This window comes from Cervus canadensis, chromosome 14 (assembly GCF_019320065.1).
Source record: "Cervus canadensis isolate Bull #8, Minnesota chromosome 14, ASM1932006v1, whole genome shotgun sequence".
NCBI lineage: Eukaryota > Metazoa > Chordata > Mammalia > Artiodactyla > Cervidae > Cervus > Cervus canadensis.
In genome coordinates, this window is record NC_057399.1 from 21,980,107 (window position 1) to 22,004,770 (window position 24,664).

Genomic DNA, 24,664 nt, shown 5'->3' on the forward strand with positions numbered 1-24,664 from the left:
TTCAAAGATATACGATTTGTCAGTAATTTACAGGCTTCAGGGTTTATAAGCAAAATTACAATTGCACTCAAAATTGCACTATGAAAAACTTTTTATCTGTTCTTTTACAACATTTCCTGAGAACTGCTGACCAAAGTTTAAGAATTCTCTAGCTCTCTGCCACCAAAATTTAGGGTTCTATGGGGTATGAGAGAAGTGAACATAATAAACGAATGGGCAGATTAAGCAAAATGGAAAGTTAACTCCACATGGATGCTTTAGGACTCAGCTCAAATAGGAATGGCTTTTGTTCTCAGGTAGAATGGCCAACTGCCGTTACACTTAATTTTCACTCAACCAGGCCTTTCCAGTCAGGCTCACATTATGCTTATTTGAGTGGATGTTTCTACACCCTTCAAGATGATGAATTCTTCAAGAACTGACTGCAGAACCCAACATAATGCTTTCATATATTCATTCACATGTTCACACATGTTTTTTGAGGATGCCTAGCTAAGATACAGAGTTTAAAAAAAGACATTCTTTTTTTGTAAAGGATCTTATAATAATATTTTGTCATATCGTGATATAACAAATACCACGAGTTATTGTGGGAGCCCAAAGCAGAAAATGTCTAACTCAGTCTGGGGAAGGCAGAAAAACTTCCATAGAGAAGATGCCTGTTGACCTGAGTCTGAACAGGAGTTTGTCACATAAAGAGAGAGAGAGACCTTAGGTAGAGGGGATGACGGAAAGGCATAGACGGAAACTAGCTCTGAGCTGGATAACTGCTGACATTATACTTTACATCTTTACAATCTTTACCTTTTACAAACAATTTCCCTTTGACTGAGGAAAAAAGTGAGGTTCAGAAACAGTGAGTGACTTTAGACCCATTTTCACAAAGCTAACAAACGGTGTTTTGAAATCAGCTCTGTCTTTCCCAGCAAAATGTCTATATTGTTGGCAACGTAGAGTGCATGGAAGAGATGAAAAGAAGGAAAAAAGAGACTAGGGGTGGACACTGTGACTGAAGACGGAGCAGCTGAGTAAGCCAGGCCAAGGAGTTCGAATTTTATCTTGTAGCAAGTCAGAGTTAGCGGCAGCTGTGAGGCAGGAGAGTGACATGTTCGGTCTTCTGTTCTAGAACGGTTATCCTGGCCACGGCAGAGAAGATGAGATGGCATGAAGGAGTAAGTGAGATTAATCAGGCTGTGGTGAAAAATACAGGCAACGTGAGGGATTTCTGGACGAGGTGAGAATGCCAAGACAGAGCGGAGGCTAGATTTAGGACAGTCTGAAGAACGATGCATTGGATCAGCGAGGGGAGTGTGTGTGTGTGTGTGTGTGTGTGTGTGTGTGCGTGCGCATGAGAGAGAGAACATTACAGTAGGTACTCAGCCAATGTTTAGTTAGTAAAGATAATGTTGAAAATATCCATCTAGCCATTCATCCCCTCGTTTTCTGCTTTATTTGACAAAGGATGTTAGTAAGCTAAGACTGACTCTTTGTTTGATGATCTTAAAGCATTAGCACTCACGACAGCTTTGAAGTCAAACAGTAAACATGAGCAGTTATATACCCTCATGGTGAGAAATACAAGGCAGATCTCTTTCTGACATAAGACCTGTATCAATAAAGGCCAAGACAGCAGCAGCAGTAGCAGGAGCGGTCCTTCTCCACTTCCTTCCTCGGGTCCGCAGATCAAAGGTGAGCCCTGTGCAAAAGCCAAATTGACCCTCTCAAGGCTCAGCAGGGGCTGGGTGCGGTCTGTATAAACCACACAGTAAAGCAAGACTTGGTGCCTAGGGAGCAAGGCCAGAAGACTCGTTCTGTCCATTAGAAAGATGCATGACCATCAGAGGAGATGGTTTGTTTGGACTGAGTCTGCAGTTGTGAGACGGGGAGAAGGATTTAAAAAGAGGGGACAAAGGGAGAGACAATGAATACAGTATGCAAAGTTCCTGCTGGGCGCCAAAGGAACTTTCAAGAGTCCTTGCCTGGAAAAACAGAAAAGGTAAGAGTAAACGAGATGATCTCAAGGGATCAACCACATGAGAAAGTCCAGACAAACAGATCGAGGTAAAAGAGCAGGGGATGTGGAATCTTTCTGGGCAATCACACATCCTTCATCCATTTCCCTGACTTGGATTGCAGTTGCTTCTCAAAGCCCAGGTTTGGTCAGATCCTTTAACAAGCTTGGGTTGCAGACCGCACATGCTGAGGAAGGAGTCGGCTCACACTGTGCTGGGATATTGGGTCCACAGATGTATGGCCCCACTTGACGGACTAATAGGAAATTCTACCACCTTCAGAGATGATGCGCATGGACTATCCTCTCCCTGAGACCAGGGATGAGGCTAGAGATTTCTTAAGTGGATCTGAAAATGCGACTCCATCTTCTCAGTAGTTAATATTTGGTTTATGTCAGTGAGACACAGGTTTGTCCATTTCACTAAGAGTACGTGGGCTGCTTTGATAGTTAATAAAATGATATCAAGGAATGAGAAAAACAAATTCATATGTTTAGCCCAAGTCATTCCTTTTCAATCATGATGAAGAGAAAAGTAAATATTGATGCTGGCAAGGGAAAACCAGGTGTATAATTACAAATTAATAGTAAGTCCACTCTTCTCATTTTTTATTTGCTAATTAAAAAAAAACCTTGCTCTCACTTTCATCTCTTTTTTTTCCTCATAAAATTCCTGTTTTATTTTTAGACTTTTACTGTTACACTTTCCTTGAAGGAAGGCTTATTAGAACCTAAGACTTAAAACCAATTAATAGAATTTGTAACTTCATGTGTTAAGTAACTTTACAAGATACAAAAGACAATATTTCAAATGAAAGAATAATCCTATAAAGCTTTAAAATAATGGATATAGAGATATGTTTATGGCACAGATTGTGGTAATAGTTTCATGGGTATACGTATATTTACCTCCAAACTCATTAAGTTGTATACATTAAATATGAACAGATTTTTTGTATGTACAATTATTACCTCAATAAAGAGATTTAAGAAATAACTGCTGCAGGCAAATGTACTTTATAATTTTTTGATGAAAAATACTGTTAAAATTGCTACACTTCCCTGGAAGCTTTAGAAGTAATCTTAGATCCACTTATGAGCAAAAAGAAGAGATAAAGTAAATTTTTGAGGAGAAAACTGGAATAAAATTGATGGTAATTCTCAATAGGGTGTGCAAGAATTGTAGAACACTGGGTCTGGAACTAACTTCCTTCCTTTATTTCCAAAAGGACTGTATCTAAATAATTCCAGAAGTTAGTTGGGTCACCTCTCTCTCTCTGAAATTGTAAAGTTTCCCTCCCCTACCCCAATCCTCATCAATCTTCATGGTGATCTGTGGAATAAATCAAAGAAGTATGAAAAAAGTTCCTCCTTAAGGTATTTACAAATGGTTGAGATGGACATGAGACACACAGGTCAATAGATTTAAAAGGTTAATCATATCAGACAGTATAAAAATAATATTTTGAAGTAATATTTAAAGAAATATATGAAAAATAACTTTTATTATGTATTAATCCATATAGTAAAGCAAAGTTTGGAAAGAAGTCATTTAAATTACCTAGTACTATGTAGAAAAAAGGCTACATCTGCTTATTTTGATGAGAAGTAAGTAAACTGACAGGTAAGGTGACAATTTCTTGTTTATAACTGCAATATTATAAAATGAGGACCAGCTTGCAGCTACTAAAATAGCAAGTGACCTTCTGCATCTCTGATTTCAACCACTCAGTGGGTTTTTTCCACCAAAGGGGCTTATTTTAGCTCTCACTAGACATTTCAGCAAATGGTGTGCTCCAAAGGCTACAGAGTCTCAGACACGGATTGCACGGGTGGTTTCATTAGAATCCCACATCCTGGGAGCGGGGAAAGTTGAGTATATCTTTAAAAACTGCTGCTTTCACTGTTATTACCAAGAGCACCCGTGGCCCAACTGTATCAAGGCGAGAAAGCTGAGGCTCAAAGCTATATATAGTAATGGAGGGAGTTGCATCTGAACTTCCTAATTCTTTCTCTTCCTCTTTTTTTTTCCTCATGCGAAAGAATGGTTTCTTCTTTGTGAACTATAGCCCCTATTCATTTTTCTCCATAAGGAATTAAACAAAAAAAAAAACCTTGGAAGTATTCTTCTTAAAATACTATATATCAGCCTCAATCGAAATGATTAATGAATTTTTAATTTATCACTTGCCTTAAGGATCTAGAGAACTGCTCAATTCCCTGTTTAGTTTATACTACTAGTGTGGAAGTGGAATTCTTAGGGGATTCGCTTTGAATTAATGCCAGGATATCTCTACGGACTTGCTCAAGGCAAGTTTTAAGTGCCTGCATTAGATTTTCAGAATATCAAGACTCCTCAGAACCCACACTCTGAGGCAGTAACTCTAATATATTAGAACAATTGGTTTAAAGGTGGAACATTTAACCAAGTGTGCATTTTGTCTTTTTGACAATAGACTCCCAGTTTTATAAGCTTTCTGTCATTAAATAGAACAAGTCTACTGGTTAGGGTATAACAGACGACAGTGTTAGAGAGGACAATGTTACTTTTAAGGCCTTTCTGATTTTTCTAATCTCTATTTAGAGATGATTATTTTGGGGGCATAAGTAGAAATGTGCTACCAGCATAAAACATCAATATTAAAGCTTAAAACAGCCATCTAGTAGTGATCCATAACCTCAATAGGAGGAAGGAAAGATTTTCAGCACGTTTTTCAAGTTCTTTAAAGTTTTTAAAGAAGAATTTGGGGCCATAAATAACCTGTAACTCATTTGTTGGTTCGGTTTCAAGGTCCAGTCACTCATTAGTCTCTTACCAGTGAATTAGGGAAGCTTCTGGTCTCCTTTTCAAACAAATTCTACGGCCAATTATTATATCAGAGAATGGCATAACTGATTTTTACTTCATGTAGGTCTTAAGCAAAATGCTCTTAAAGTTCTTTAGAAAGAAATATTAAGAAAATAGAAGATTATGTTATTACCTATAAAAATGATGAAAATGTGATAAGACACAATTCAATAAAACATGAACACAGAGAAAAATAGTGGAAAAATTGGATTAACACTACAAGTAATAATACCTGGGCAAAGACTGCATAAACAGATTAATAAATAAAATGGTTAAAATTTTATCAAATTTCAGGAAGTTCAGGTGAGAGCATTTTAAAATTAAGAAAACAGAAACTAAAGCAGAAAGAAAAACTGAAGGAATCCATATGGCATTTATATTTAAACAGAATATATCCAAAGGGAAAAAAGACCATAAGCAGCAAAACAAATCAACTATCTAAAAGGGTGACTTCTTAATAATTAAATAATGGAAAGCTGTTTTGGAACACAAGTGTTTTGTTTCATTGCAATAGTGCATGTCTAGTTTTAGAGAAATTACAGTTCCCTTTCTTCAAACTAGCTAAAAAAATTAAGGAAGAACTTATTATAAAAAACATTATCATTCAAAGTTAAGTTTCATAGTAAAAGACCTCGTTCACAGAACAATCAGAAAAGATCGATTCAATGCCCGAGAAATGGGGAGTTCTAAGGAAGTGTCTTGTTAAGATGGAGGAAGCCAACATGAACTCCTCTAGGCTTTTATTTCATGCCCTCTGGGAAGTCACTTAACATCCTAAAGTCTTAGTTTCTTTGGGCTTGATTTTCCATCCACAGAAAGTTTTGGCAGCAGTGATATTTTCTAAGGGCTATGTAAAAGCATAGAGACTTGAGTCTGAGGGGCTAAATAGGAATTTCTCTTTGTTTTGACTGGTGAAGGGAAGTTCTGCAGAGTTACGGAAGATAAAAGTACGGCTCACAGTCTTAAAAGTATTTGAAGAGACTTAGAACAAGCAAAAACAACATAATCTTGAGCCCATGAACATCTTTACCACTCTCTTTTAGAAAGTGCACCTCCCTCTCCACATCACCCAAAGGACACTCAGCAAGTCACAGATGATGGAAACCTAATTATGAAAATTCCCCAGGGCCATCATTAGGATTGACTTTTACTATTTGGATTTTGCTGACATATGGATTGACCGTTAATTTAAACAGAAGCAATCCCTCCCCAACCTTATCCCCCTTTTGGAAATGTAGCCAATATAATTCTGACCTTTAGGAATAACTAAATCAGAAGACATCTTTGGAGACAATGATTACATTTTCAAACATTTAATCTAAATTTTTAAAAGTCACTTGATTGCTTAAATAATACATTTCATTCATTGACTAATGTTTTAAAGTAAGTATTTTCTAAATAGTCTGGCACCAAATGTTCCTAGAACAAACGTGTCTGAAAACCAAATAGCAGTTCCACAATAGTCTGCATAAACAGGGCTCAGATTTAAAAAGTAAATTCCTTTTTCTCAGTAGTGAGGGTATATTGTCACATATCCTTATCTATAGCTTACATCTAAAATAAAAGTCTTTCCAGATAGAAACATTTTCAACAGGCTTCCCCACATTTGTAAACACCACAGAAATAAATCCTGTACTGGTTGGGAGAGAGCCTGTTAAGTTGGTTGTGTACTATGGTAATGAAAATCAAAGTGTATCAAGCTCCAACAACCTAACCACCAATTGACATTTCTGTGTTCCATAGCTTATGTGGTATTTTAACCCTTGCCAGTTCTTCCCAAAGTAGGTGTTTGAAAATGTGGCCAAAGCAGGACCTATTCACCCCAATCAGTGGAAGAGAGATTCAGAGCTATTTCTGAGAGTCAGTGTCAAGCTTGCAATGCTGGAAGTACTAGTCAACAGTGGGGCTGTTTCAGAGGCTGTCTTATAAGCATAAACACTCTATCTTTCAATAAGTCGGAGGCAGAACCTCATGAAATCTCCTTTCCTCTTCCTTATTGCAGAATATTTTATGTCTATTATGGCTTTTGAAATTGAGTGTAGAAAATGGAATTGGTTTTCCCATAGCTTCCCAATAGCACTTTTTTTTTTTTTTGATTGGTGGATTTTAAAGTCTTCTCAGGAAGTCCTGAGTCAAAAATTAATTCCAAACTAGTATCTCCAGGAGAAGCCTACTGAGGAAGGTCAGTTTTACACAATTTCAGCTCAAAACAGAAAAGGTGATTTACCTAATGTAGTGAATGCTAGCATGCAAGGAAAGCTGTACTGACAGAGGCGTAAGCATGTCGTGGCTAATGTGCATACATGTGCTATGAGTAGATACAAGGTTATAAGTACTTCAATTAAGCATATAGGTATGTATTGCTTATGATGTAGATCATTTATATATGAATGAATATATATATATTCATATATATATGACTCATTGCACTGAGCATGATAGGTGAGTGACTACAACACATTACTAGGTGACCTTGGAGATTTTTTTCAGATTATTTAAGGATATCTAGAAAGATAAGGATTTGAATAAAAACCTAGGAAAGAACTACGGGCTTCCCAGGTGGTTCAGTGGTAAAAACAACCCACCTGCCAATGCAGGAGGAGGAAATGGAACCCATTCCAGTGTTCTTGCTGGGATAATCCCGTGGGCAGAGGAGCCATGTGGGCTATAGTCCATGAGGTCGCAGAGTCAGACACAGCTGAAGCGACAGAGCATGTGCACGGGGAAGAATTACAGTGTCCTTTGTCCTGGGATGCTCTAAGATAATCATGACCATTGACTAGTTAATATAGTTGTGGCCATGGTAGAGATCCCAGAAATGTGAAAAATTAAGTTGCATAGCTCAGCCCCCACACTCATGCAATTTCTTCTTTTTTTCTTTTTGAGATAGAAGACGGGATTCTGGAAATAAGCAGCCTCTTGGGATGTAGTGCATGGATAGTTTGCTACTCAGAGGTCTCAAGTAAATCCCTCTCAAGTAACCAAGGTCACCTGGGTAGGCCTGGGGCGCAACTAAGAACATATCTTAATCTTTTGTCCCCCTTTTTCTTTCAAGGGGGAGTCAGGGAGGTGATCAGGTTGAAATGGGCCAGGGAGGACAGGTGGGTTGACCCTGAAGCTGTACTCATACAAAAGCTTACTCTTTACTTTGATTGTGCATAAACTTGGGATGGTTTGGGATTGGTCACCACTCTCTCCTTGGGTAGCTCTTGGTTGTCCTTGATGTTGATTTTTTTTTTTTTCCAAGAGCATGGGTGAAGAGAAGAGGCTGGTACACACTTCTGATGTGACTGTGGTTATTAACTGTATAGTTGACAGGACCATTTCACCCATGGAAATTTTCCATGGAAACTCCCACCACAGACAGTTATTTCAGCATCATTCAGGATTGCTTGAAAGTTAAGTAACAGTTAAGTCGCTCAGTCATGTCCAACTCCTTGCAACCCTGGGGACTGTAGCCTACCAGGCTCCTCCATCCATGGAATTCTCCAGGCAAGAATACTGGAGTGGGTTGCCATTTCCTTCTTCAGGGGATCTTCCCGACCCAGGGATCGAACCCAGGTCTCAGGATTGCTTAGTTGCCTGTAAGTCCTTTTCTCTCCACTATTGTACCCTTCTCTTCGGGAAGTGACTGTAACAAAAGGGATATTTGTGCATAGGCCCAGAGCGTCCACCAGGAGGTGGGAGAACCATAATCCTTCAAAATCATTTAGTCCATCGGCCTCATTTTTCAGATGACGATTCTGAGCTCCAGAGAGCTGAACTAATTTTGAACAAGTTCACATGGCTAGCATGTCGAGTCAGGATTTCCTAAACTGCCTGCGTAGGACCTGTGTTTGGGTGAGGGTGACAGGAGTGTCAGATAACAATGGAAGTTCACAAGATGTCTTCCCTCAAGGCAAAAAAAGAAGAACTAAAGACACTGGATTTTCATTTCCCTAACCTGCTTGAATGGTTTTCCTCACTGGTTTAGTCTAATGAAGTATTAGGCACTTGCTCCTAAATTGAATGCCTATGTGTGTTTGATATAGGTGCCACTAGAAGGCATAGAAAATGCATAGCTGGAGTTAAACTCTATTCTCTGTACCATTTCTCAATGAACAGTTGAATATGCATAATAGATTTAAGCAGTTGTAAAATATTTACCTCAAAAAGCCTATGCCATTGAAAATGCTGCCTTAGACTATAGCACTTGCTTGGTATTCTTAGTAAAGAACAATGGAAACACGATCAAGTTTTATAGAATTTTCCCCAATAAAACAGCACTAGAAATATCTTCCATGTGTCTATTTAGCTTTGATAAAAAAAAGTAGTACATCACAGGGATTAGATCACCTTTAGGCCAATCCCTTTTGGTAAACTTCTCTATTAATACTCAGCTTCTGAATAGAAGAATTTGCTAAAAAGAGGTTTATTTCTATTTTCTGATGTTTAAAATTCCAGGTTTCATAAACAGAACACAAAAGGAATAGGAAAATAAATCTACAGTTAAGATTATATAGGAGGGATCAATGAATTCACATTTCATTGTCTATCTCGACAGAAAATTACTGAACAGCAAACTCAGACCATATATGTGAAAGGCAATCTATACCATTAGCATCAAAGCTAATTTGATGGATTTCACCCCCCTCCACCCCTGTTTTTAAAAGCACATTGATTGGCTGTGTGAATTGTCTTGTTTGAGAGTCCCCTGGACTGCAAAAAGATCCAACCGGTCCATCCTAAAGGAGATCAGTCCTGGGTGTTCATTGGAAGGACTGATGCTGAAGCTGAAACTCCAATACTTTGGCTACCTGATGCGAAGAGCTGACTCATTGGAAAAGACCCTGATGCTGGGAGGGATTGGGGGCAGGAGGAGAAGGGGACGACAGAGGATGAGATGGCTGGATGGCATCACTAACTCGATGGACATGGGTTTGGGTAAACTCTGGGAGTTGGTGATGGACAGGGAGGCCTGGCGTGCTGTGATTCGTGGGGTCACAGAGAGTCAGGCACGACTGAGCGATTGAACTGAACTGAACTGGTATCTCATAGATACACTGTCAATCATCTTTGAGCCTAAATGAGTTTTCATTAAGAGTATTAGTCCTGCAGAATCTTTCACCTCATCTGAGGGCTGTGGTGAGGGAGCGAAGGCACGACCTTCCACTTTCTTTCTCGGCTTGTTTGCCAGCCTGCCTCTAGAAAGCTTCCCCTCCCTGCCACCAACCACTGCAAAATCTCATTTGTAAAGATAAACACATCCACCATGCCAGCTTGAGATAAAATTCCTGCTAAAACCAGGTAAACCTGATTCTTAATTATTAATCTGCAGCTTCCTTTTGCCCTTTTCTTAGCTAGTGAGGGGCTCCCTTTGTTTGATGAGAAGAAACATCGTTAAGAGAAGGTTTTGCTGTTACTCTGACCTGGGTTCACTGGCTCACTCTGCTTTTAACAAGTTTTCTAACTTTTGAGACTCAATGTTTTCACCTGCAAAACGGATATACAAATACTTATATAACAGGCATAAGAGGGTTGTTATAAGCATTAAATATATCTTGGCACCATGTAGGTGCTCAATAAAAGGTAATTACATAACTTGTAACAACTAGGAATGTTATTAGGTAATAAGGAGATGAATAACTTTATGATATAAATTATATTGATAATAACAGTGATGATGATAAGGCTTATGCAGGACAGATACTGTTCTAAGGATTTTCAAATATTAACTAATTTAAGCCACATGCACAGGTTGGGGTTATTCTCATCTTAGGTTTGCAACTGAGACTCAGCTTAGGCAAACTGACTGAAGAGAAAGTCTCAGCCAGGTTTTGAACTCAGGCTGTCCGACTGCAGAACCAAAGTTCTTAACTACCGTGCATCACTGGTGCGCTCCTGCCCACAGAGAGGGTTATGGTGCTCTAGTGAAATGAATGGAGTCTTTTAGGTGGTGCAAGAAAACACCGCGCATCACATTGTTTGGGGCTCCGGTAGGTATCTCCATCCGACGCGCGGAGGAGTTTGTGTCCACTAGATGGCGTTGCCGTTTTAACGAAATGGGAACCAAGGCAATACTTAGGCTTAAGAGCCAGCTAAATTTAAGAGCTCTCGGAGGACAATCTAATTGCATCCCTAAAAGTCTGATGGAAGAAACCTCCAAAATTTACAGCAGATCTAGAGATCTCTAAAGACTAATAGTATCTTGAAATAAGAAAAAATAAATGCTAGTTTATTTTGGGGTCAATGTCTGTGTAGAAAATCTGGATGGATTTGGAGATTCTCTAGTTCAGGCCAGAAGGAAAATGACCTGGGTAGAGTTACTGAAGTTCATGTTTTTGGCTGCAGTTCTCTTTCTATAATACCTCCTACTGATTCTAAACCGCAAAGAAACTGTGATTTAGAAATTAAATCACAAAGATTTTTGAATTCTTAGAAGTCTTTCCTTTTTCTGTATGGAACAGAAGACTGCCCAACAATTGTTTCTGCTTCCGTATGTTTTAAACATGTGTTCCAAATCAGTAGCAAACTCAGGCACTCAGATACTAAGTAGGATAAAAGCAAATTATGGTGCCTAGTTCCTTTCCCTTTTAACATGTTCTCTTAGAAAGACTGAGTGACTCTACTTAAACAGATTGTCCTCTATTGATTGACAGTGCAGTTTGTGGACATTAAGCCCAGAGCAAATAGTGGGATAATGGATAAGCACAAGAACTCCAGAATCAGATAGCCTGGGATGGAAGTTGGCTCTATCCTTTAGTAATCAAAGGATATGGGCAGGTCATGAGATATCTCTGAGCCTCTGTTTCCTCATCAGTAAAATGGGAATAATAGTTTTACTTATAAGATGTTTGTGAAAATTAAGTGTGTGAAGTGCCTGTGACATGGTCCCTGCTTAAGGAGAGAAATCTAATGAATATTTTTGTTATCAACACTGATGGGCAGTTTTCTACGTCCCTCAGCTGTGGGGATGTTGTTACAAGGGCTTTGTCAACCACTTCTTTGCTCACTGCCATAGGCTGAATTGCTGAGAGAGAGAAATAACGTTTCAGGTTTTGTAACTGTGTCACATCACTTCTTCCTCAGCCAGATGGTAGAAGTAGCCAAGATACATATGGCATGTCCTTCGTTATGTGTTCACATCCACTTTATTTAAAACACTCGTAGGCTTTGGGCTCCTACTCACTGTTTAGACAGAGAAGGTGACTGAACACGTGGTGGATAAGTGAAAACAGCTCAGAGCTACTGAGTGCTTACCGGGTTCCAAACGTGGCTCTGTTTTATTATTATTATTTTTTTCGTGGCTCTATTTTACATGTATGAACTCATTGAATTCTTACAACAACGGTGAGAGCTATGGGCTAGTACTTTTGGCGAAACAAATAGAATAAGCAAACTGGGATTGAGAAACTTGCTTTCCAGCTCAGATAATAGGCCACAGATCCAGGATTTGAATTCAAGTGGCCTAGAATCTTTTTTTTGGGCCTTTTTTTTTTTTTTTTTTTGACCATGCCAGTGCGATCTTAGTTCCCCAACCAGGGATTGAACCTGCAGTGGAGGTTCCCCTGCAGTGGAAGAGCAGGGTCTTAATGACTAGATCACCAGGGAAGTCCGCAAGTGGCCTGGTTCTTAACCGCTCTTTTCTGCTACCTCTTAGGGAGAGGATCTGAGGAGGCCTCAGACTTCTGAGCTCCACACTGCTTTCCCCTGCGCACGGAATACGGCAAAGAAGCCTGCTACACCACTGCCTGTGAGCTCCTCTGGGACACGGTTAACAGGCAGCTCTGTCACCCAGGAGGGTAATGTGTTAAACCTATATCCATATTTTCATGGCAATTACTGAATAAAATCAACCGATTAGACAGTTAACAGACTCCTAAGCTTAACAGGGTAAAAGAGTTGTGAGAAGACAGAGCACCTAGGCAGATGCAGTCTTGAACACCACTCCTTAGCAAGGACGCTGCCGAAGCAAGAGGGTAGCGTTGCTCAGGCAGCGGGGCCTGGGACTTGCCCCGGTGGGGCTTATTTGTTGCTCTTCTGTAACTACAGTCTTTTTTTTTTTTACACTGAACTCTAGACTTTATTTGGATTCCACCAAGTTTTTCACATCCTCTTTACATTCCAGATCCAAGGTGGACTATACTCTTTTTACTGCCAGTAATTCGGACTTTATTCTGATGTAAAATTCTTGAATTGAGATTTACAAGAGCCTTAGAGGTCTTCTGGTCTATCCTTCTGCCTCTACACAGAAGGAAACTGACGTTTGTCCCCAGTTATCTTAGCGAGTTGGAGCCCTGTTCATTCACTTTCTTCTACATACTGCTTCCATATCCCTTAGCTATTTCACTTTTAATAGCATCACTTTGAACACTTGCTGAAATTTTGTTTATACCAATAACATTTTTCCTTCAGTGATGAACCCAAATCCAACAGATAGCATCTGTTCTTTACAGATAGCATCTATTTATAATTCCTTCTTTCTTCCTTTGCTTGAAATAAACTTTTATGGGCCTTGGGAACAATGACAGTTATTAGACTATATTTTAAAATCAATTCGTTTTCTCGTTAGAAGTCATGAAAGCAAGTGATTCACCTTAGACCTAAGAAAATGATCTTACTAAATAGGACCAAGGCCACTTCAAAGCAGAATTTCCAAAAACGCGCTGGAAGATGTCCACTTACCGATTTCGCTCATTGTTATCCCTGGCGCTAACTGCCCGTTGTTGAAAGAGCTATAGGTAAACAGGTTGGGTACGGATGTGAGGTCATAGATAGGTTCTTGCTTTATCTGCTTGATCCCAGTCATGTCAAGTCCTGACTGATCGGGGGACGGCTGGCCGGAGTCCACGTTGTAGTACCCCTCGGACTTGGGCAGGTCGATGACGGGCCCATTGGCGTATGTGCCGCTGGCCTCGTTGCTCAGGGGGCCGAGGCCGTTGCTGAGGCCGCCGCCGTACACCCGGGCGAGGGCCTCCGCCTCCCCGCCCTGCTGCTGCCGCTGCTCCTGCAGCCGCTGCTGGTGCTTCTGCACCTCGGCATACAGGCTGTCTCTCTGCTTCTTGGACATCCTCCCGAACTTCACAGCTGGCGGGAGACAAAAGTCGAAAACCGCACTTGTGGTTATCTCTCTCCTTAACCACTGGGAGTTCAAGAGCTCACGATGACTGTCTCACCACCATAAAATGCACAGAGTCCAAGTCCCGTCGCCCCTGAGTCCCTTGGTTTACACTCCACATTTGATGAAAGGTTATATTCAGGGCTGTCTGTAATGGTTTATGTGCATAGTGAGAACTAAGTCTAAGCTAGGGAGAAATTGAAATACTCATAGATGTATTTCCCATTGCCATGAAGTTAGAAGGCACGCTTCCTTGTTCTTTCTTACTTGTGGGGAAAACAAAATTCACAAAAATCTCAAACTACCACATACTATCTATTCAAATGTCAACCAACACTCATCATTAACTTCCCTCCTAAGTGTTAGGATTTCTGGATTGTCAGCTAAGACCCTATAATTTCACTATTTTCTAAATAGCAGGTTGGGTAAGACCAAGGATGTAGAACTGGGTGAGAAACACGATTTTAAGTAAGCCACATCATTTGCCTTCACTTCTCTACATCCGAGTCTCTATTTCTGCTTTGCAAATAAGTACATCTGTATCTTTTTTCTACATAGGAGCATTATTACACAATATTTGCTTTTTTTCTTTCTGACTGACTTCACTCTGTATGACAATCCCTAGGTCCATCCCTATCTCTACAAATGGCACAATTTAGTTCCTTTTAATGGCTGAGTAATATTCCATTGTATATATGTACCACATCATCTTTATCTATTCCTTTATTGATGGAAATTTAGGTTGCGTCCATGTCCTGGCTATTGTAAATATTGCTGCAATTGTAGTATCTCTTTTTAAACATCTTTCCAAACCTCCTTGCTTTAGATTTCTATACTCTGTAGGTGAAACAGGCTTCCCTGGTAGCTCAGCTGGTAAAGAATCTGCTTGCAATGCAGGAGACCCCAGTTTGATTCCTGGGTCGGGAAGATCCCTGGAGAAGGGACGCCTGCTCCAGTATTCTTGGGCTTTCCTGGTGGCTCAGGTGGTAAAGAATCTGCCTGAAGTGCGGGAGACCTGGGTCTGATCCCTGGGTTGGGAAGATCTCCTTGAGGAGGGCATGGCAAACTACTCCAGTATTCTTGCCTGGAGAATCCCCAAGAACAGAGGAGCCTGAGCAACTAAGCAAGCTGGGTGAAACAGATATTGTAGTGGATCAGCTGCTTTAACACCCCTGATGCTTTTTGCCTATTTGCCTTCTCTTTCTCATATAAATTTGCGTTGCCCTTTTATTCTGTGCAGGCATCCTGCTCCACCGCTTTGGCTCAGGGTCCTGCTCTGGGCCCATGGGATATTGATGTATGTAAGCTTTCCTGGTGGCTCAGGGGGTAAAGAATCTCTCTGCAATGTGGGAAACTTGGGTTTGATCCCTGGGTTGGGAAGATCCCCTGGAGGAGGACCTGGCAACCCACTCCAGTATTCTTGCCTGGAGAATCCCCATGGACAAAGGAACCTGGCGGGCTACAGTCCATGGGGTCACAAAGAGTTGGACACGACTGAGTGACTAAGCAGACACACGCACGGAGGGCTTCCCTGGTGGCTCAGTGGTGAGGAGTCTGCCTACAGTGCAGGAGTCACAGTGGACACAGGTTCGAGCCCTGGGTCACCAAGATCCTGTGGCGGAGGGCACGGCAACCCACTCCAGTATTCTTGCCTGGAGAATCCCCATAGACAGAGGAGCCTGGCAGGCTACAGTCCATGGGGTTGCAGAGAGTCAGACATGACTGAAACGACTTGGTATGCACGCACACACACAACACAAACAGAGGCTTAAACAGTGCCTGTGTGATTGAGTGCCTAAACTAGTCTGCTGGAGGATAAGAGATGTGAAACAGGACAGAGCCATCTCAGTCAAAGCCAACTACACTTCCTAATTGTAGAACTAACCTGCAGCTGATAAAAGATGTGGGAACGAACCCAGACAAGACCCTACATTTAACAATTTTAGGTTCAGAATTCTGCTGTTATGCCTCTTCCAAAAAACTGACTTACCAAGTCACTGAACAACTTAAATATTTTCAAAGAAAAAACTTAAAGTTCCACTACATTTTGAAATTATCAGTCTTCATCCCAAATCAAGGACTTTGCTGACAATGGCTTCAATATTAGTTTAGAATAAATGTTGCATTCATTTCAGAAACACGGATGAGCCAGTTTTTCAGTTTTATGTTCCTTTCTATAGTAAGTGGTGACATATTTGGGAAAAAAAATTACAGCACTTGCCAAAATAAGCTTACTGAACTTCCCTAATAAATAAAAAATTCCTTCTCACTATTTGTAAATATATTTATTGTATTCATAGGCTTATTTTTAGCAAAGGCTATATTACTATTATATATTTACAAGCAATAGCATTCTTCTTTCCACTACCCATTAATCAGTACAGCACGTGTTTTAAGTGTTTGCCCCTCTCAAATTTGAATTATTCTGTTAATGAGATTCACTTGAGTATGGAGGCAGCCACTTGTTAAACTGCTAGCTCTCAAAGAAACTAGCACAGTTCTGTATACATTGCAAGTGCTTCATAAATATTCAACAATGATAGTATTTGCTTGTGATGTGCTCTTAAACCTGATTTTGATCCCACAGTAGCAAAGAACTTTACGCAAATGTCTTGGAAACGTTTTCAGGTCTATTTGAAATGGTAGGATTTGAAATGGAATGTAAGTTTTTGGAGTAATTATAAAACAAAGTTGCAAACTCTGGGAGACAGTGAAGGACAGGGAAGACCGGTGTGCTGCAGCCCATGGGGTCGCAAAGAGTCAGACACAACTTAGCGACTAAACAACAACGATAAAACGAAGCCGCTGCTTCTTCAAAGATTACTGCTTCCTACCACACAACTAGACACAAGTTTTTTTGTTTCAAGAGGAATTCAGTTGTTGAACTATCATCTATGACTTTCCATAGTCATTTTAAAAATTATTTTATCTTTGGCTGTGAAGCTCTTTATGTTTATATCGCACTACTTATCAAGGAAACTGGTCTTAATTTAACATTTAAATGTCAAGGATATGCCTTTTTTATAGTGCTTTAAGATTTGTAGAAATAATCCAATTCCGTCTATCAAAAGCTAGTTATAATTTTGAAATATTCTTTCTCATCCTCCTCAGGTTCTACTCCAATAGAGCATCCTGTGATAATGGAATGTTCCCTGTGCTTTTGAGTGTGGTAGTCACAAGCTACATGTGGCTTTTGAGCACCTGAAATATAGCTAGTATGACTAAAGAACTGAATTTTGAATTTTATTTAATTTTTTAAAAATTCATTTGAAAAAAATTTTAATTGGAGGATAATTGCTTTCCAATGAATGTCGTGTTGGTTTCTGCCATATAACAATGTGAATCAGCCATAATTATGTATATGTTCCCTCCTTCTGGAACCTCCCACCCACCCCTCACCCCATTCCACCCCCTAGGTTGTCACAGAGCACTGGGGTGAGCTTCCTGTTTTACATATGAGCTATCTGATTTACATAAGGTAATATATATGTTCCAATGCTACTTTCTCAGTTTGTCCCACTGCTCCTTCCCCTGCTGTGTCCACAAGTCTAAATTTTATTTAATTTTAACAAATCTAAATTTAAATAGTGACATGCGGATTGGACATATTGGACAATACCATGCTGGATAAGAAGAAGCCAAACCTGTGACACCTGCCCCTGTAGGCAGTTTTCATGTTTTCATAGAGACATGCCATTTGGAGGACACATACTTAATTATTGCAAGGTAATTACCATGTTTTCCTTTTGGGGTGCAGTTTCTTCCTACTGATACAAAAACTTTTTCTGTATATTTTTTGAAAAGTAGTACTAATACAACTGGAAATAGTTTACACGGAAGATTCCTGTAGCTAACATTTGTGAAGGGTCCACTTATAAAAGAAATAAATACAATGGTGGAGAAGATTCCGTGGGTTATATACATGCCATCACTTCACACATACATGTACATGCAATACCTTCACCCTTTAATACACATAAACACTTCTATGTTTGCCAGGTGGATTTGACTTTTGATTCTTTGCCAATGCTAAATTTGAGCAAATTTGTTACTGATGAGTTTGTCTTCTACTCATATACCTGCCGTGGCTAATCTACCACTAAAGAAGCTGAAGTTCAGGAGAAAATGAAAGTCCAGTGGAGTCAACAGTTATATCAAACTGTCTGCTAGTAGTCAAGTTGTTTCAGTGACCAGCTATAGTGAAGTAAATACTCTTGGAGACAGGTATAACTTATAGAAAGCAAATGCCAAGACATCAAAATGAAGATGCCACTTTATGTCTGAGGGAAGCTGAATGGGGTGTTATGTCGAAAGAAGTTTGATGTGAGACAATTTACTATGGCTGCTGGTACTACTGCTAAAGCACTTTGAAAATGCTTGCTTCATCTGCAGAAGGTAGCTATAATAAATTAGTGGCAGAAGACATTCCACCTCTCATTCTTGAGCGCTTATAGACATGGTTAATCAACCATAACCTCAGGACTTTGTAATTCTTTGATTCCACATACTAGGCATTGTTAATCAATAGGAGATAAACCCTATTTAGCTTCCCAGGTATTGAACTTGACACATGTGTGTGGGCTAAGTCATGTCCGACTCTTCGTGATCCCCTGAACTGTAGCCTTCCAGGCTCCTCTGTCCATAGGCTTTTCCAGGCAAGAAATACTGAAATTTTTGCCATCTCCTACTCCAGGGGACCTTCCTGACCCAGGGATCAAACCCATGTCTCCTGTGTCTCCTGCCCTGGCAGACTGATTCTTTACCACTGTGCCGCCTGGGAAGTCCATTCCCAAGTATTAGTGTGACTTACTTAGTTTATAAAGTACCCTTTATATTCAAGGCTTATAACAAACTTCCTCTCTACAAATGATAAAGAAGAATTTGTTTTCCCTTAGAAAGAATAATGTTTTCCTTCTGTTGTACTTCCTTCTCCTCATTCCCAACCACTTCTATCACCCCTTAGTATTTCTTCTCATCATCAGTTTGGCATAAGACATGTTTAGGAGGCAATTTGGAAGATGTTCCTGGAAGCCTCAGGATTGTTTCTAGACTTAAAATCAAGAAGGATCATTATTCTTAATCCTCAGCATCCTTAGGTACTGTATTGCTTTTACTTGCATAGAAGTTTATGCTGCAGTAAATTTCTTCCCCCTTGAGAAGGAATTGTGGCTCTAGCCATAAACAATCCTTCCCCTACCAATATATTTCTTTTATGTTGTGAGATTCAGATAATCTCTTAGATTTTGTAGGCTGATGTCACTAAATCTGCATTGGACCAAATACCCACCCCTTGCCCATGATTCTGCTCACCAGCCCACACCAACGTGACCTCTCATTCCAAACACATGCTCCCTTTTACTGTGGGAAGAAGCACCCTTTCTCAGTGGGTTAGTCTCTCTGTATAATTGTTAATGGAGCTTTTCAGATACTGTCAATTATTATGCCACCTCCAAATTATAAAAATGAAGTACAAAATCATCAACTCAAGTTCCCACAGAATTTCACTAAATAAATTCTGAAAATCATTTAACCCCTACCTTACACTTTCTTCCTTTAGTAATGTATAAGTACACGGGGCTACAAATTTACCCTAAAGAGTAAATGCATGTGATTAGCAAATTTAGAAAAACAGATGAAAAGATAAGCTAATAGAAAAGTTTTGGAAACTTAATCTCTGTAGCTCTAGAAGCTACCTATAAACTGAAGGGCTCAAGATCAGATTCTTTTTATTTTTTGAGTCAAATATATCTTATTGGTATACTTTTGTCCAAGACAAATTTAGGTGAGCTGGAAATTAGAGAAATGGTAAGAAAAACTCAAGATGCAACTATCTGGAGAATGCAAGCTAAGAAGTAAACAGTGTATATGTTTAAGTATCTTCTAAGCAGAGCTAAATTTATCCAAATGACCAAAAGGCCTGAATTTATTTAATAGCTTATAAATCCCTTTATACTAAGAGACAGTGAAGGCAATTAGCTAAATTTCTTTAAAATCTAGAAATATTTCTTTTTCTTTTTTTGTCCATACCACCTCGAACTTCATTAGAGGAAGTGTGACCAGAGACACAGAAATCACAATGATTCACATAGAGAGAATAAGTATCAGGGACTTTGTCTGTGTCTCAGGCTCTACATAAAAAGTATTTTCATGATTCATTCAGCAAACATTTAGGTGCCTGCTTTTAACCAGATCCTGAGGATTCAGTGGGAACTAGACAGAAATGACCCCAGGACTCAGGGCTGTTCATAATCCAATATAGGAGTGCTATGGCCAGTGTCAGTGTGGAATTTGTTTAGCTGAATACTTAAAAATGGAAGCAAAGCTAGATGAAATTCTTTGTGTGAGCTTATTTGTCCTCTTTCATTAATCTAAGAAGGTGCCAAGCCACCCATTTGGGTTGGGTGTGATGATAAAGTGCACACTTGAGTCTATTCTGAGGACACCATCTACACAACCCTTCTAAGACATAGAGTTCTGCTACAGCCTCTGCTATCTTCATCTGAATAGGCCACATTCTTTGATGGAGCTTTTGGCCTTCCTATGGAAGCAAGTTTTGTTCCTTAGCATCTCCACAAAATAAGCGACTTGCGCACTAGTCAGATTTACCCAAGTGGTCCAGGTCTGCCTGGAACTTTCCAGTTTTAGCTCAGAAAATCTCACATCCCAGGAAATCCCTCATTCACAGAGAAACCTGGAGAAGTGGTCACCTTTCACTCTATGTGGCTTTCACCTAATCTAGTTAGCACAGGTTGCTCAGTGAGATACAGGAAAGTCTTTCCTTTCTTCCTATTTCATAGGCAAAATTATATATTTATGTGCTCTTACTTTTCCTCTTAATACACTGCCAGCATGTAGCTTTCTTTACTTTGGATCCCCAATTCTTTTTGTCTAGAATTCTTCCAACCCTTTAAACAGATTCCAGCAAAGCATCCATTTGAAAGCCTTTAAGTAAGAAATAGGAAGGCAATGCCTTACCATCTCTTGACATTCCTAGGGCAAGACACTTCTGCAGTCGGCAGTGCTGGCAACGGTTTCTGTTGGTTCTGTCAATTAAACAGTTTCTCTGCCTCGGGCAGGAGTACGAGGCATTGTTCTGCTGGCTCCTCCTAAAGAATCCCTAGAGGGAGAGAGAGAATGGGAGGGAGGTAGATTTATGAGAAGGGACCATTAACATATACTACAGTGAAAGTAACTGACTTCAATTTTTAAAACTCTTTGGCTACCTCTCCTTGAATAGCTTACAGACATTTCTATTGGCGAAAATGTGGACTCTCTGCCAAGATATGAAGGTATCATTCATTCATTCATTAATATTTACTAAAGACATCTTTGCTGTTCTGTGTGAAGTAAAACAGAACAGAGTTCCTGCTCCCAGAGAGCAGTGAAAAAAGAGTGGCAGAGGAGAGTGTCACATACAACAAAGCTTGTTGGGGATAATGCAGTTGTGTCCGACTTTGTGATTCTATGGAACATAGCCCACCAGGCTCCTCTGTTCATGGGATTCTTCAAGGCAAGAATACTGGAATGGGTTGCCATGCCCTCCTTCAGGGGATTTCCTGACTCAGGAATCGAACACATGTCTCTCAGTCTCCTGCATTGGCAGGCAGGTTCTTTACCACTAGCACCACCTGGGACAATAACACAGGCTTATGTCAAGGCTGTGTGAGTGAGGAACTTGGGGTACTGAGGAGTGTGGCTTCAACGGATGCCACTATCTTCCTAGTTCTTCAGGTGCATTTTCATCCATTTGGAAATTTTTGTATTTGGCCAGAATGTATCTGGAAGTTTGTATTTCTAACCAATGATGTACCTTAGGGTCAACCACATCTTTTGAATAAAGGAAATATGGTTTATAAACTGCCAATTGAAAAATAAACAATAAGTAAAAGCTGAATGAATGTCTTCTGCTTGATCTTGTTACTGAGTCCAAGCTCTCTCTGTTTGCAGCAAAATAGGCCAATAAATCCAGGAGACGACATGTTGAGGCAAGGAATACAACTTTATTTGGAAAGCCAGCTAACAGAGAAGATGGCAGAGTAGCATCTCAAAATAACCATCTTGTTGGGCCTGGATGCCAGGTTCTTTTATGGATCAGAGATGGTGGAGGTAAGGAAACAAAGTAAGAAGACAATTTAATTCTTGCAACTATCTCTTAGAATGGCAAGTCTCAGACAGGCCGATGTGTTAGTTTCACTTCCTTACAGTCATTTCTTGGGTGGTGTAAAATGGAATATCTCCTGTCATATCAATAAACAAACATGCCACAGCTTCTGTGATTCCGGTCCCCCAAATGTGAATTTCTGAGCCAAGCCATGTCGGAGGCCATTTCCCACACAAAGAACTCAAGACTATCGCAGTCCTTCACAGGCAGGCAGGGTCAGGCTATCTTCCTGTGAGTCAAACAAAGGCACCCTAGCCCAAGGGTGGGGGTGTTGGTGAGGAGGGCACGTCTCCCTGAGGCAGGCCATCATGTGTGCCTCTAATGACAAAAGGGCACAATAAACGCTAAAGCCTCAGAAGCCGATCCGGTGTGGTCACAATTAACCCATCCCGGTTACTGTCTCAGACTATAGTGACATAGAAGGTCCTCAAGCAAGTAAGTTTAGGTCTTTCTGGTACAAAATGAGCTGCCTTGGACCATACATCCCCCTTATAACTAAATCCACAGCTAAGTTTATTGTTTTTTTTTTCCCCCCTAATTCTTTGGCTACAACCCACGTTAGTTATCTTAGCAAAAATCCTAAATAAACATTTTCTCCAGAGATATGAAAGTTTCCTTCACCCTTTCATTCACCTATTTAATGTTTTCCTCATCACTCCTTGCTCTTGAATTGCAAAACAGCAAAGGTGCAAAGTGCTACAAACAAATAGATTTACCAAGAGAAATGTTAGGAAAAGATAACACATAGTATCCTATCTTGGAAGCAGGAAGCCTAGAAAAGGTTCAGGAGGGCTGCCCAACGCCCACGATGCCCATCTTGCTGAGAGGTCTGGAAGTGGACACCTGACTTCTTCTGAAAAACAGCTTCCATGCTTCCTCAACTATCAATGGGAGGATAGAGCAGGGCTGGGACTAGGGTGAGGCTGGTGAGGCAACCATCTTGGTCACATATTTAAGGGTTGCCAAAAGATGTGGCACTCAGGATAAATATTTTAACACTGATTTTAAATGTTAAAAATCAACATTAATGCAAACCCCTCAAAATTTAAATAAAAGCAGAATTTAAATTATCAATTTTCCTTTTGTCTTGGGCTTCCATATGGCTTGGCAAAGCCCTGCAACAGAGAGCTTGGCCAATCTTGTGAAAAACTCAGAAAATGAAGCATGGCCAAGTATCTCCTCTACAAGGTTTTGTGTTTATAAGCCCCAAGCCATTCAACAAGGACTAATTTTGCCCCCACAGTTCCAAGTGTATTATTTATTTAATGGACCAGTGGTGGCAAAATAAGATATCCAACTGTCCAGTTTGGAAGAATTCACAGAGCCCTTAAACAAGAGATCACATCCAAGCCCCCGGGGATTGAAATGATGTACTTCATCTACCGTGAAAGCTGTCAGAAAGCATAACCTCAGTCCATTGGTCCTGATTAAAGATGACTTGGAATTTACATTTTACAAAAAAATTGTGCAGTTTTTATCTGTGGATACTCTAAGTGCCACTTAGCAAAGGAGTTGACAGAAAAGACTTTTTTTGAAGTCACAGCTACAGCCCTAATTTAAGGCCAATTTGACGTTAATTGTAAGGCATTTTTTGCTTATCTGTTGCTCATTATTGCAAATGAGATTTTTGGCATGAAAAGGAGGTTTCATTTTAAATTTTTATTGAATGAAAAGGAATATGAACAAGTGCACACGCTGAAATGATGTTTTTTTAATGTGGGTTGTTTATGTTGACCCGAAAACAGGATTATGAAAATTCAGAGGTTGATACTAAATGTGCTGACATTGATATCTTATTCTGAGCAGAATTTCTTGAGTTTGCTATTTGGAGAAAAATGTAGCATATTTACAAATGTGGGTTTTTCCATGAAATAAAAAAATTTGTGTGATGTACAATGTCATTTTGACTAAAACCTCAGAATATGCTTCAAAATAACAAACACAAATTCTTTGATTGTGGGTTCCTTCTTTAAATAGAAAAGATGACAGGATCCTAAACACTTGTTCTTGGCTATTGACCTGTTGGAATATATTTGTTAAGTAGTTCAATAGTTTAAAAATTACTGCTTAAAACTGTTTAGCTTCTTAACATGACCACAGATTCATATTTTGAAATCAGACATTTATAAATCCAGCTGTATACAATGAAACAAAACATTTCCACTTTGACAGTGGTCTAAAATCACCATCACCATGATGATGGTGTTAGTCACTCAGTTCTGTCTGACACTTTGCGACTCCAGAGACTGTGTCCTGTCAGGCTCCTCTGTTCATGGAATTCTCCAGGCAAGAATACTGGAGTGGGTTGCCATTCTCTTCTCTAGGGCATCTTCCTGACCCAGGGATTGAACCTGGGTCTCTGGTATTGCAGGCAGATTCTTTACCATCTGAGTCACCAGGGAAGTCCTTTTTTTTTCCCCATGGATGGTGTATAAACTAGACCAGAGCTCTTAAAATTGTATAATAAACTTACACAGTGGGAGTGATTTCACTGGAGAGGGGTCTGATTCCCAAATTATCCTTTTTTATGAAGAAAATTGTCTATCT

The 24,664-nt window shown here is 39.9% G+C and overlaps 1 protein-coding gene across 1 annotated transcript in view; it reads right to left on the reverse strand.

Moving 5' to 3' along the window:
* RORB (RAR related orphan receptor B) overlaps positions 1-24,664 on the reverse strand; it is a 63,131-nt gene that overhangs the window by 22,931 nt on the left and 15,536 nt on the right. Inside the window, exons 3-4 of the mRNA XM_043487298.1 lie at positions 20,932-21,073; positions 13,524-13,925 (exon numbers count right to left, since the gene is read on the reverse strand). Of these exons, the coding sequence (XP_043343233.1) occupies positions 13,524-13,925; positions 20,932-21,073 (544 nt within the window). The remainder of the gene's footprint in view (positions 1-13,523; positions 13,926-20,931; positions 21,074-24,664) is intronic.